The sequence below is a fragment of the Lissotriton vulgaris genome, chromosome 8, assembly GCF_964263255.1.
Source record: "Lissotriton vulgaris chromosome 8, aLisVul1.2, whole genome shotgun sequence".
In the NCBI taxonomy this organism is placed as follows: Eukaryota; Metazoa; Chordata; class Amphibia; order Caudata; family Salamandridae; genus Lissotriton; species Lissotriton vulgaris.
In genome coordinates this window covers 603,361,151-603,376,147 of record NC_141696.1, presented here as the reverse complement: position 1 = coordinate 603,376,147, position 14,997 = coordinate 603,361,151, and the positions used below count along the sequence as shown (strand labels likewise).

Here is a 14,997-nt window from a genome sequence, read left to right as displayed (position 1 = left end):
ATCAACAGGCCTCATTGTGGTGATGCTCAGATGAATACCGGGTCTAATGAAAAGGACGTGGTCTCCACATTTTTCTGCTGCTTGTGTTGGGAAAGAGCTTTCATTAATTCCCTCTTCTCTCCGTGTGTTTAGAAAGCTTGCCCTTAATTCTCCTCCCTTTCCTCCTGCTGCCCGTTTCCCCCTCTCTCTTTGTTCTCCCCCATCTCCTCCACCCCACGCTTTCCATGCGTGTCCGGTTTTCAATTTAAGTTAAACTGTAGAAATAAAAGCTCCTGCTTTCGTGTCGGCTCGATCTCACTCCATATCCCTGCGAATATTGTTTTTTTTCTGAATATTTTGGTCTCCGCAGACAGGGAAGAGTTCAGTGGGGGCTGAGCTCTAATTATTCCACATCTCGGCCTGCTGTATGTCCTTGCGTTCCGTTTTTTTGGGGGACAACAGAGTGTAAAAGCCAATTTCTGTGAACTTTAGAGTGCCAGGATGTTGGCAGAAGTAGGTACCGAAGTAGGTACCAGGAGGAGCTAAAGTGACAAGCCTGTGCCGAATTTCTGTAGCTGCCAGACAAAGTGCTGTCATTGCAATGTATAGCACTGCAGCGTGGTGATTTGCTTCACATAATGAATGCACTGTAATGTTCCACACACAAACAACCACACACACAACCACAACCACACATACAACCATACACACAACCACACACAGACAACCACACTCACAACCACACACATAATCACAACCACACGCACAACCACACACACAACCACACACACACACAACAAGATACACACTCACAACCACAGAAACAACAACTGCCACAAACACAACCACACATGCAACCACATGCAGACAATCACACACAAGCACAACCACACACACAACCACACACACACAACCACACACACATAAACACACACAACCACAAGCACACACACAACCACACACACAACCACACACACACACAACCACAAACACAACACAACACACACAAACACAACCACACACACATAATCACACAAACAACCACACACACACAACCACACACACACAACCACTTACACACACACACAATCACACACACACACACGACCACACACACAACCACACACACAACCACACATACAACCACACACATAACCACACACACAACCACACCATCAGTGCACACTTTTACCAGACACAGACACCATCAGTCGTCAGTGCACACTTTCACCGGGCACAAACACCACCAGCCATTAGTGCACACTTTCACCAGGCACAAACACCACCATCTGTCAGTGCACGCTTCCACCAGGCACCCACCAACAGACGTCAGCGCACGCTTTTACCAGGCACACACCCACCACCAGCCGTAGTGCACACTTTCACCAGGCACACACACACCACCAGCCGTCAGTGCACGCTTTCACCAGGCACACACACACCACCAGCCATCAGTGCACGCTTTCACCAGGCACACACACCACCAGCCGGCAGTGCACACTTCCACCAGGCCACACACCACCAGCCATCAGTGCACAATTTCTACAGGCACACACACCACCAGCCATCAGTGCACACATCAATTGTTAATGCATCCACAATTAACTATTGTAGCAATCGCAGTATGGCGCACTTTACTTTTAAACATATTCATCTAAAGCGCAGCATGCCACCATTGCTACAAATATAAATACACATTTTTTGGGCCTACAATTTATAGACTTTTGTTGCAATTGGTGTTGCAATATTTAGCAATGCCAATAGTTCAAACTTAATTAATGCGAGACCTATTGCATTGCAAATGCTTGTGTTTGTATGCATTTCTAGTAAAATCCTGTCACACATGAAAGCTGGATAGCTGCATTCCTCTGGCATACGCTCGGAATGGCAACACTGCTTTTTATATTGCCTAAAACTATATTGGTTAGTGTGTCAAGTTTACTGATGAATTTCTTACCAGGATCTAGGACAGGTGATGCCCCAAGTTTCTCTCCGTTTTGTCTAGGAACTTCGGGAAGCACTACCTAGGAGGTGGTGCCACGGGTGGTAGCATGTAGCATTTGGAAAAACACAGTCACACCTTGGAAAATGTGTCGGTTGATGGCTGAACATTCTATGCCTGGGATTTCCAAGCATTGGTCAATTCTAGCCAATCAAGGTCCCTCCCCTGAGAATGCGGGGCATGAGCTTGCCAGCAGTTCCACAGAGTGACCCCCAGGCAGGGTTTAGAGACTCACTCTCGTTGCCAACCAACAACTAATTGATACTAGAAGGTCCCACTCCCATGCACACACTGACAGCCAATAAAACAACAGCTCTCACCCCATCACCCAAAAGCCCAGCATCTCTTCTTTCTGGGAGGAGATACATTGCTATCATCCATCTAGGCTTCTGAACACATGGTTTGCCTGCTGCCTAGAGTATCATAGTGCACCAGCTTCAGTCCTTATTAATTCGTGTACATGCTCGCCCATTTCAGTAGTGAAGGTTGGCCTATATGTGAAATAATAGTTTTAGTTGTTTTCAACGTCATATCTTCATACTTGAAGCCAGCATGTTTCATTAATATTTATTTACGCATTTAAGGTGTTTGCCTAGAGCCTGCATGCTACATTACGGCCACTTCTCAGAAGTGATCTGTAACTATGACACATGTTCCCACAATGCAAGTGTCTCATATGGTTTCCTGTATTGTGGGTGCCTTTTTTTCTTTTTTCTTAAAAAGGAATCTGGCATCTATGACACACTCAGACCTGGTCAGAAACTCATTGGTAACTAGTGACTGAGAAATCGAAAGATGTTTGATCTTAAATGTAAGTCGTACTAGTTGTAGAATTGTTGCTTTAAAACAAATCCATCCTTAGTACGTCGTTCTGAAGAGCCAGAAGCCGTCCCTTAGAGCACACATGGAGCTGCCTTTTTACCACGGCAATATAAGCAAGAAAACCTGCGAAGAGCTGTTGTATAGAAAAGGACTAAATGGAAGTTTCATACTACGAGACAGTGAGTCCGTTCCAGATACCTTCTGCCTTTGTGTTTTGTAAGTAATTGCCTTTATTTAAAGGGTTTTTTCATGTATGTAATGCTAAATATTCTGGAAATGTGTGTTTATGTAACTTCATTATTTTATTGCATTACTAGAAGTCACTTGAATAACCGAATGAACTTTAAAGTATGAACTTAAGAAATATATCTACGTTCACTTACACATTTAAAAAACAACATTTTATTGTTGTAGATGTACTTTAGTATTTTCGTCTATAAAAAGCACTTGATTTTCTTTAGGAGAATTAAAAACATGAAGTACACACATGAGATATGTGTGCCATGAACATTTTTTAATTTATGAACGTATTTACTTATCTGAGACTGAATATATGAACATTTTTTTAATCTGTGATCCAATGAGTTCTAAAATTAAAGGAGTCTTTGAGAACATCCTTTCTCCTTCATTTGGTTTGTCATGTTTTCAGTCTGTTAAAACTGTTTTCAACACTAATAGTTTTCACTTTGTTTTAACCCCTTAGCTGCGGAGGGTTTTCTTCCTCACTGCTGAGCCTTTTTTTGAGGTCTGGCCTGACAGCAGCTACCGCCAGACAATGGTGTGATACTCATAACTAGGAGAAGGGCTTTAGCTTTGCATACATGTTGGGAGCCGGTAGTACAGTTTTTGATTAGGCAGAAGTTGTGTGCTTCCACAAAAAAGTGGTTGACCTCCAGGCAGCTTTGCTCATGTTGTTTATCTGTGCTGCTTGAGCCTGGATTTTCAGGGTCACACACATGACATAATGTGATTGAAGTGTCTTAGATAACTACATCATTTATGCCGCTTTTCTTTGGTTATGATCTAGCTCTACAGTTATGTAAGAATCACCAGGAGAGGGGCTTTAGCTCCACCCACATTTTGGGAGCCAGGAGTACACGTTTTGATTGAATAGAAGTTGTGTGCTTCCATAAAAAAAAGTGCTTACCCTCCACACACTTTCTTTTAGAACCATTATTTATTATTTTTTCAAGAGAGACCATCGAAATACAGAGCACGTTCCAATGGCACAGCATGATGCAGGATACAGCTTTGTAAAATAAGCATAGTCATTCCTCCTGGTGGAAGAAACAAGGGGGAAACGGTTCAACAAGGGGAAAGCAGATCTTGAATATGTGTCATATATGTGTCTTCTCTTGCATGGCTGTAACCTAACAAATGTATCCAAACACGGGGACCAACTTAGGAAGGCAGGGAAGGGATGGGTCAACAAGAAGAGAGAAGGTGAGGGGTATTGAGAGCCCAGTGTTGAGGGGCCAGTGTTGTATATCAAGAAACAGTCTGTCCTGGTTGACATGAGCAGGAGCTTACTGTGCGCCCTCGCCCAAGCACAGTTCTCCTGCCTTGGGGTAAGCAGGGAGCCAAGCCCACAATGGATAGGGAGGTGCGCCAGTCCCCATTTGATTTGAGGAGGAGGGGGGTCTCCTCATCAGTGTCAAAAAGACATGAAAGTAACTGGTCCCACACCGAGGCCACCGTGTGGTGATGGAGACCCAGGCCTCCTCTCTCTGCAGGGCAATCACCTCAGTTTCTGCTCAGCGTGTCATCAGGGCCCTCCAGGCTGCAATACTAGGGGGAGTCCTGCTCTCCCATCACAATCTCACATCGCATTTTGCCAAGGCTAGGGCAAGATCTGTGAATCGAGTGCTGTTTTGAATGTCGCTGGTATTTCATGTGTCTTAAGAGTGAAGGGTCAGTGGTTGAGGCTGTCATGGATAGGATTTCATGCCACTGCTGGCAGAGGCTAGGGCAGTCCCACAAGACATGTTTGAGGTCCGATGCTGGGGTCTGGCACCGGGTGCATGTGTGCAGGACCGTCAGGAAGATGTGATGGAGGTGCTATGGTGAGAGATAGGCTCTGTGATAAAATTGGATCAATTGTAGCCTTTCATTGCAGGTGATCTTATTTGGGTGCAACAACACCCTTGCCCTCTCCTTTTCATGCAGAGCCCTCCCAAAGTCCTCCTCCAAAGCATCACAAAGGGATTGTATATGAAGTTAAGTGTCGCCTTCTGACTTCCAGAGTGTGGAGTCTGTGGACAAGAGCTATAGGGGATGGCCTGCCAGCGCCCTCACAAGAGTCTATAAAGGAGGCCAAATGATAGCAACTGCCCCTGGTGAAGTCCATATTGTTCCACCACCTCTTCAAAGGATAGCAGTTGGCTATTGGTAAAAAATGGCAGAGGATCAAGAGGCTGTCCTGATCCCAGCTTGGAGTTCCCGTTTGGCGAGAGAACCGGATCTTCCAGGAAGGCTGAGGAGGAGAATGGAGAGAGCATATGGAAAAGACTCATGAGTAAGCCAGTAGCTCTCCAGAGACAGTGGAACACCGCCCGCATTATACAAAGAAGTGCTCGAGGAAGGCCAGTTCCAGGAACCGAGAGTGCCAGGACTGCTGCCGCGTCTAGAGGATGTGCAGTCGTACTTGCCATCCACCTAGTTTTGATCATTTTATAAATTTTTTCAGCAGCCTAAGTTTGAACTTTCAGGGGTACACTCATGCCATTGTAATGATATTAAACTGTCTTAGATACATGGATAATTTATAGTGGCAGTCATTAACCAGCATGGAGTTTTAGGTCTGGCTGGGCAGTTCAACTGTCACCTGACCTTTCAACCTACACCAATATTATTCTACAGTTCTTTGCTTCCACGCATATATATTTGAACACCCAAGCTATCTATTTGTAACGCTTCACAATACCATATAACATTCCCTTAAAGACAGCCTTTTGGAATTTCGAATGCTTGTTTTTATTTCCTTTACTGTGGGCGATGTATGCATTGCAGTTTATTTAAAATATTTTATACCTTTTCCATAAATTTCTGTTATGTTACGTTTGTCTTTATTTAGACTTTATTTAGATCCAATTTTTTTTATAAAAGTTATGAGTATTATTATTTGCTTAATTTAATTCGATCGTGACAAGTGTAACAGTGTTAAGCCTTACATTTCCTGTGCTCATTTTCGTTCACGCATCTGTTTTTAGATCCACCTAAGATTTGTATTTGTTTTGTTTTGTACCAGTCGTTTAAGTGAACATCTCAATTTAGTACTGAAAAAGTTAGAAGAGCTATAGAGTGTATGTTAATGGTTTGTAAGGTTGTTCCCCCAGTCAGAAAGCCCGGTTTTCAACTTTTCCCTGTTTTTTTTGTTCCTGAATCATCAAATGATCAATTTCAATGCGCACCTAACCTAACATTTCAATGATGCATCCTTTCCAAGGATGAGTGTCTGGTTCGGTCATAGCGCTTCGTTTCCCGACGGGTCCACTGAGCCTTTCATCTTCCTGTGATAGGTAAAAAGAGCACCATTTACCTGGGTGACAGAACCTGCTATTTAGTGAGTGAGTACAAGCGTCTGTATTTATATTTTATGTGGATGTCTTCCGAGGGTGAACACAGACTCGAAAACACTATGCTTTAATATTACTCAGGGGTGTCCAACCTTTTGGCTTCTGGGGACCCTACTTAATCATTACTGGAACCCGGGGATCCCCACTGAAATATTATTGGAATGTGGGGGGCCCCCCTCAAGAGGCACCCCGGACAAAGCATTGTCGATGATTTGAATGGCAAAACAATACAGAAAAAAGCATTCATCAAACAAGTACACAAACAATGACACATTTTATTTAATTCGCAAGCACATCAGTAAAAAAAAAAATAATATTAATAGAAAGGTTGAAGCTTTTCTAATTTCAGTTGAGGCCACTCCTACTATATTCTGTGGATGCACCTGCGCTTCTCCCACGAATCATTCTGAGGATACTAATTATATTTGTATGCATCCAGTTTCAAATACCTTCAGTATCTAGTACCTAAGTATTTGCGGACCCCCTTAGGAATCTTCGCGGACCCCAGGGATACCCGAACCACAGGCTAGGAACCACTGCTGTAAATAAATAAATCCGTATTTGTAAAGCGCGAACTACTCACCCTTACGGGTCTCAAGGCGCTGGGGGCCATTGTAGAAATTAAGTGTGCTGTTGCCCAGAGTCACACAGTGCTGAGTTGAGCTGCCACCGGAGCCGGGGATCGAGCCGTGAGCCCTGTGCTCCGAAGTCAGCTGCCCTGACCGCAGCACCGCTCATCTCCACTCTACAGCCTTCCCTGCTTGAATTTATTGACACCTTTATTTCGCGCACATTTTCAAGGCTTTACTGAAAGTGTTAGGAATATATTGAATTAACAGTGGTGCTCACAAGTCTGAAACTGCTTCTCCTTGATGATTAGTGTTGCCTTCACCAATCATATAAGGTGAAGGCAACACTAATCATGCCTTACTAGCAAACACATAAATGATTATTTATATCCCTCCACAATTTAAAAAAAATCACAAGGTATTATGTTTACATTTACATTCATTTAATGGGGCTAGTGTGCTTTTTATGATTCTCTTCTAGGTTCTAAACTACTTTATTTCGGTTTTTAGTAGCCGAAATGTTAAATGTAATTTTTTTTACATTGTCTGAATACTTACTATAGCTGCTTTTCTGAAGTAATATTTTCTGATATGTGCAAACAGTTAGATTGTAATTGTCAACCATTGTTCACCAATTACCATTATTTATTATTTCTGGATTTGTATGCTGAAAGTGCATTTTTAGCACTTCTACTACTTCTTTTAACCCTTTTGCATCCAGGCCTCCCTCACCTTTTCCAGCGCTATGCCTGTTTTTTGTGTGTGTTTGGGTCAGTTTGTGCCTAGGCCTCTATAACCTTTTTTTCCACATAACGTATCCATGCCAATTTTGTGTCCTTTTTTGTCAACAGCCTGGGGATTCCAATGGTAACCAGCATTTGTGGGATTCCCCTAGAGGGGATCGAGAAATTAGCCAAAATAAAGCGAAATGTTGGGTTTTTGGGGGAAAAAGTGCTGCAGAAGGAAGTGTCCGACTTTTCCCGCAAATGACATCAACAAAAGGTTTGCGGTGCTAAAATCAGCATCTTCCCAACTTTCAGGAACAGTCAGACTTAATTCAGAAAACCACATTATTTATTACCACAGTGTGAGAAGTTGGCCTGATATATGCTGTCTCCAATTCTGGGGGCACCTTGTATCAGTCCAAACAATCCCTTATGGTGGTGGTTGTAAGTCAACCTTATAGACAAGCTATCCTAGGGGTAGCATGGACTAAGCAGCCTTCAGGCTAAACTCAAGAGGGCATGTGAAGCCAGCTGTTTTACCAAGCACAATCCTGTAATATCAAATAAAAATATATGTATTTATTACTAGAATATTCCCCTGTACTCTTTATGAGTATAGAAGCACAAGCGTTTAAACAAAAGCACAGTAAAACATATGAAAGTTGCACAATTATGGATGAGGCCAGGGGCCACTCAAACCATATACTAAATAAGTGGTATAAGTATCACTAATCAAACAGTGGTCAGGCCTAGGGCCTGGGGAATCGCTGTGACTAATCGGGACTAGCAGTGAGGAAGTCGGGAAAAGCCCGCGGGATTCGGGTGCAGCGCTAAAAGCAAACGCATGCACCAATGCAAAGTCAATGGTGCGTAAAAGTTATCGAGTTACTGCTTTAAGAGTCTTCCGACTGGACTAGAAGTAAAAAACTTTAGACTTAGACACTAGAGGTGTAAACCACTACAGGAGCACCGGCGTTCAAGAGTTACCTCACCCACAGGAAGCGGGTGCACAGGTGCAAAGTCGTGTCGGCTTTCGTCGTGTAGATCTATGGAGCCTGGACATGAAGATGCTGCAGGCGGCCAGAGGAGAAGTGTCCGGTGTGATCCAAGGGTGGATCGAAGATGTAGAGTACCTGAAAGCAGAGGGGACAGAGTCTGGGTCACTCAGCAGTGACCAGGGTGGAACCATGAAGGAACCAGGCAATGTTGGGCGCAATCAGGTGGTTGTCGAGAAGCTTGTCTCCCTTGCCAGGTGGACTCTGGGGCACCGAGGATGTCCAGGAGTGGATCACAAGCTGTCCCACAAAAGTTCTCGCTGTCAGCGTTGTCGGCTTCCGTATTGGAGCCAACAAACCTTGGCAAGTGCAACCCATGCAGGATTCGAAGATCGCTTCTTACTCGGACCAGCAAGGTCTGAGCGGGTGTTCATTTTCAGGGGAGCGAAGGCCAGTCTGGTGCAACCAGACTAGCAGTGTAAATTCAAAGGTTTGTTGGTACTGGGGCTGCTAGCCAACGGGCAAGCGACCGGACCAACTCGTCAAGCAGAAAGATGCAAAAAGGCCCCACGCAGCACTCGATGAGTGTGGAGGGGGGAGCTTTGGTGCAAAAACTGCTCGGGGCTGGGGATTCTCAAAACTCAATGCACAGAATTAAGGGAGCCTCGGAAGCTGCACGGTCAGCACTTTGTGGTTTTTCCAAGATGGCCGCCCCCACGCTTCAGGTCATCTCCACGGGTCTCAGACTTGCTGGGACTGTGGTTCAGGGTGTTAAAAGGCAGGAACGCTGGGTCTTGTTGATCTCTGTTGCTCGAGTTCTGACGGGAACTGCAACAAATCAAATGGTGAGGTGCTGGATGGTGCCTGTTTGCACAGGGAGGTCACTCCTTGACCACAAGGGAGATTCTTCAGTCTTCCACGTCGAGTGGGATGTTGAAGGGTCCAGAGTTTCGTTTCATAAGTTTCAGTCAGGATAATCTGATGTGCATTGGCACAGCTCCTACCTTTATTCCAAATCAAGGGGCTGGGTTACCTGCTAGGTCCCTCCTATGGGTGGGACCCAGGAAGGGGGTGGTTACACCCCTTTCCCTTTGTCCAGTTTTGGCTAAAGCTGGGACTGGAGGGTCCCAGCACCTGTTTGAACTGGACTATGCATGGGAAGCCTTGTGCTCCCCAGGCAGTGTCTAGTTTCATTCAACCCTCCCTGCTACAATCCACTATCTCCTGTCTGGGGTGGTGTGACACCTCCCTGTGACAGCATATCTATTGTCCAGGCCTCCCCTGCCGGAGTTTCGGTCAGCAGCAGGAGGCCAGACTTGTGTCTGTGGCAGCAGCATCCATTTTGTGATGCTGGGGCTTTGGTTAGATTTAACCGCTTTTAAGCAAAGTAACATGTCTTCTCCCTCTAGAAGGGTGGAATGCTACCCCCGTCGCCAGGACTGGCGAGGGGGTAGTATTCCAAAGCGTATGACACCTTACACGACATGGTTTGATAAAGCCAAACCAAAGTTAGCAAGTAACCGCGAGGATTATAATGCACTTAAGAGTATATGGTATGGCAATATCCCGGAACAGCTAAGGGAATTGGTCCCGACAGCTGCAGACAGGCTCAGCTCATGCTAGAGCACCATCTCACATAAAACCAAGCACTCTGCCTCCAGGATTGTTAAGGCCTGCCATATGAGTGACTTATTGGTATGTATATATGTCCAGATATAGGTTTAGATATAGGTATACTATATCTAAGCAAGGGGTGATTACACGACCTTGCCCCAGCTGAGTGATCAGCCAGTTGTGTCAGTTTGGATAGCCAACCAGGGGTGGCAAAAGATGTGCTGCAGCCCCTGGTAGGCCTTGGATGCACCTATTCCCTGGCCACCTATAGTGCACTGTACAGGGGCTGATAAGGTGACCCAAGACAATTTAGTTATGCACCTAGGGTACATGGAATCCATTTTAAAGAGAGAGCAGATAGCCTGGGGCCCTGATTAGCAGGGAGCCGGGCCAACTAAGTCGCAAACCAGCTAAACACAAGGCAAAAAATCTGGGGTAACCATAGTCAGGTAGCCACCTTCCTACACATATCACTATTTATATGTAGATAACTTCTACACTGGTATGCAATTGTTCACGGTATTGTTCAAAGTGGACACTGTTGCATGTGGCACATTCAGCTCTAACCTTAAAGGTTACCTTAAAGCGCTTGTATGTAAAAAACGTCTGAGAGGACAATGGAGTGCCTTGTGTAGTGATGAACATCTAGTTGTGAAATGTTTAGGCAGGAGAGATGTCCACATGCTGACAACTATTCTTGACGAAAGGACATCACCTGTGACTGTTTGGTGTCAGGTTGCTGAAGTGTGCAAACCTGTGTGCATTTTAGACTACATTAAGCACTTCGGTGGTGTAGATAGAATAGATCAAAGGTTGGAGCCTTACAGTGCTGATCGTAAGTCATACATTTGGTGTAAGAAGTTGGCTGTTCATTTGTTTTATTTGGCAACTTTCATTGCTTTTGTTGTATTCAATGATTATTCTTCAGATCCAAAGATGACTTTTGTTCAGCTTCATACATCTGTAATAGACAGTCTTGTTGTAGTTGAGAAGGCAAGTGTTTCTAGAGTTCTAGAGTTCGAGTGGTGCAGGATGTGACCACATTGAAAGATCACTACTTTCCTGATTACATTCTTCCCACACCCAAAAACAACTTTGCTCAGTTTCACAGTTGGCAGTTTTTAGATTTATTTAGTTAGTATTTGTTGGCTTCTCATTTCCTTCAGATAGTTTTTTTATTTGTTAAAAAAGTGATGGTGGCATGTGTGTACTGGCTCTTTACTTGCGGTGTGCGTGGACTGACGCTTGGCTGGCAGTGTGTGTATACTGGTACTTGGCTGGCAGTGTGTGTGAGCTGACGCTTGACGTGCAGTATGTGTGGAATGGTGCTTAGCTGGCAGTGTGTGTAGAATGGCGCTTGAATAGAGTTTGTGTAGACTGGCGCCTGACTGGCGTGGTGTTTGGACTGTCACGTGGGCTTGTGCTTGGCCGGTGGTGTTCGCGCACTGGCCCTTGGCTAGCAGTGTGTTTAAACTGGTGCTTGCCTTGCAGTGTTTTGTGGACTAGCGCTTGGCCGGTGGTGTGTGTGGGCTGGCGGTGTGTTGGTGGCTGATAGCCAGCATGTATATTGACTTGTCTGAGGTGTGTTTGTAAGTTGTCTGATATTTGGGTGTTTGGTGGTGTGATTGGTGAGTTAGTCCTGCTGGTGTATGACAGTGATAAACCCTTGAATGGCGCTGTTTGTTAATGTGTGTGTTGTATTGTGTTGGCACGTGGCTGACTGTGTGAATGATGATCTGTGTCTGATGCATGAAAGGTGTGTGAATTGACTGGAAAGCGTTTGGTGCCTGGATGTGGCTTTACAGTCCATGAGCTGTAAATCAGTGGTTCTCTATTTTGAAGTTACAATTATTAACAATTATTTGAGATTACTCCCCTGGCAACCTTATTATTCCATTCAACGTCCACAATCTCTCATTCATTCACTCCAATATATCTGCGGTCTATGAACAAAAGTATTGTTTTACTTTTTATTTTTTCCTTTATTTTTTATCATTCAATTTCTGGTTATACTACTCAGAATTTAATGTAACACTTATTTGTCAGAACTTTCATTTGAACTATGTATGTAGGATAGTTAGCACATATAACTCGATTTTTAAATCCTTTCAAAACTTGCTATAGGTAAAAAATGTGAGAACTATTTCTTCCTTATTTTCCTAAAAACATTTCATACCATATGCGCTTATCCTCATCTTTGTCATACAAACTACATTTACATTCATACACATACTTCAAATAAACACTTCTTAAAAAACATTGCTCACTAACAAATTTTAAAACAGGTCTGAAATAGTGTCATCAAATTCTACAATTTCTATACAATCCTTATTTTTTGTCCTGGTGTGTCCACTCAAAAAGAATATCAATATTCCACACTGTCTTCTTAGATATGCTTTATACATCCATTTGTCCAATCCCTTAATACATTTTCTTCTCTGTTGTGGCTTTCATATTAAATCTACGTGCATTTCTGTGATCAAACACCGCCTTCTTCAGGATGGCCACAAAACAAAAACCCCTTCTCACTTCTCAGACCTATAAAATAATTTTTTTAAAACCTTACTGGGTCACACATATATTATGAAACCAATTGTTGCAGTTCACCTCACCAGGTGCTTGTGTGCCACCATGTTTTTCACTCCTCAATCCACATACCTTCACCAGTTGTTTATATAATCACTTGGGTTGCAGGCTGAAACTGCCCACAGCACAAGCTCCCATTGAAACATTTAAGTTTTTAAACATTTCTGCGCTGTGTGGCCGGCACCTCACCATAGGTGCCCCCAGGGACAAATGCGGAAGGCCGGGGGGGAAGGGAACACTGCTAAGGGCCTCCAAAGTCAGTTTCCGACAGCCAATCCATGTAAGGAAAGGCCAAAATGGATTAGCTGTCGGAAAACGACATAATCTGGACTACAGAAATGCTGTCTTTAAGGGATTATGAGGACCTTCCGACTGGCCTACAGGCTCCTTGAGACCGCATCAGATTCCCTGGCTGGTTTAAACGCCGACCACAGTCATCATAATACGGCGGTCAGATTTTAAACCTACCATGTCAGTCAGGGCTTTCCGGCCAACATCGTACTCAGGCCCTTCGTTTTTCCGTGGCAAAATGTGACATGTCTATGTTGAGTTTGGCACCCTTTCGTGTTGCGGGCATTTGGCATACCTGCAAAAGTGAGGCACCGTTGTTCTCTGGAGACTTCCGGGAATGCTGGCTTTTAGGAAATCTGTGGCTCCTTGGAGATTCTGTGAGTTTTCCACACAGAAATGCAAGGAAAATCAGTTCTTTTGGGTAAAAAATCCTGGTGAGAGCCACAAGAGACACTCCACCCTGGACTACCCCTTCCCCCACCCATCCACCCACCCTGGTTGTCTAGTTCTTAAAGTGTGCTGGTTTAGTAGGTTTCTCTAAGTGCTGGCTGAGCTGTGGACCAAAATCCACAGCTACCAGCATTGCAAAAAAATACACTGTTTTTCAGTGGAAATATGTGATGTGTCTATGTTGCATTTCGTGCCCTTTTGGCACTTGGCCTACCCAAGTCTTTTGGGAGACTTGGGGTACTGCTGGGTGCTGGGAAATTTGCGGTTATATGAAGATTCCAGGTCCTTTCCTATCAGAAATGCAAAGAAAATGGGTTTTTAGGCAAAGTTTGAGATTTGCATGTGGTTCTGGGAGAAATAAATCTGGTAAGATACACACAAGGTCCCACAGGTGTCTTGTATTCAAAGATGTGATAGTTTCATAGGTTTCCCTAGGTGCCGGCTGAGCTGTGACCAAAATCCACAGCTAAACGTGGATTCTGCTATGTGAAATATGATGTCTCCTAGGTCACGTTTTTGGGTGTTTTGTGTCGCAGGTGCAAGGCCCAGCCACACAAGTGGGGTACCATTTTTATCAAGAGACAAGTGGGAACACAGGATAGTAGAACATTTGTTATTACCGATGACATATCTCTATGTTTGTGTATTTCAAATGTACGTTAGTGTGTAACAAATAAGAAAGTTTACAAAATGCCCTCTGAAACACATGCCAGTATTGGTACCCATAAATGCAGAGATGTAAAAACAACTAGTCTCCTAAACTTAGTATCTGGTGTACATTTAAAAAATACAGCATTTTCCAGCATACGCTTTTTCTATTATTTATAATTTGCCCCTATGAATTGCTGTATAGTCAGTACACAATGAAAAACTATTGTAAGGTACAGCTCTGTTGTCACTGGGCACCCCAGATTGTTGGAAAACCTACAAATCCTTTATATTCCAGTGGCCAGAAGAGCCCAGTAGATGTAACGGTTTATTGCTTTTGAAAATCTGCCATAGTAACAAGAAGGTACAAATAAAAACTTAGTCACAAATGGTTGTTTTTTTTTTCAACTAAATTTCAATATTTTTTATTTCAACTGTAACTTTCTGTGGAAAAAATCTTGAGGAATTTACACAATTGACCCCTGGCTGAATTCAAAGTTTTGTCTAGTTTTCAGAAATGTATAGCTGTCCAGGATCCACCATGGGTTTTACACCCGTTTGCAATACAAACTGGAAGGAGGTTGAAAGCACAAAAATAGGAAAAATGGTCTTGCAGTAAAATGCCAAAACTGTGTGTAGGAAGGTGGATACCTGACTATGGTTACCCCAGATTCTTTGCCTTGTGTTAGCTGGTTTTCGACTTAGTTGGCCTGGGATCCTGCTAAACAGGGCCCCAGGCTA

The 14,997-nt window shown here is 43.9% G+C and overlaps 1 protein-coding gene across 1 annotated transcript in view; it reads left to right on the top strand.

Moving 5' to 3' along the window:
• Positions 1 to 2,728: 2,728 nt before the first annotated feature.
• Positions 2,729 to 14,997, top strand: part of SH2D1B (SH2 domain containing 1B) — a 346,165-nt gene continuing 333,896 nt past the window's right edge. Inside the window, exon 1 of the mRNA XM_086934460.1 lies at positions 2,729 to 3,019. Coding sequence (XP_086790586.1) covers positions 2,886 to 3,019 — 134 coding nt within the window. The 5' untranslated portion in view covers positions 2,729 to 2,885. The remainder of the gene's footprint in view (positions 3,020 to 14,997) is intronic.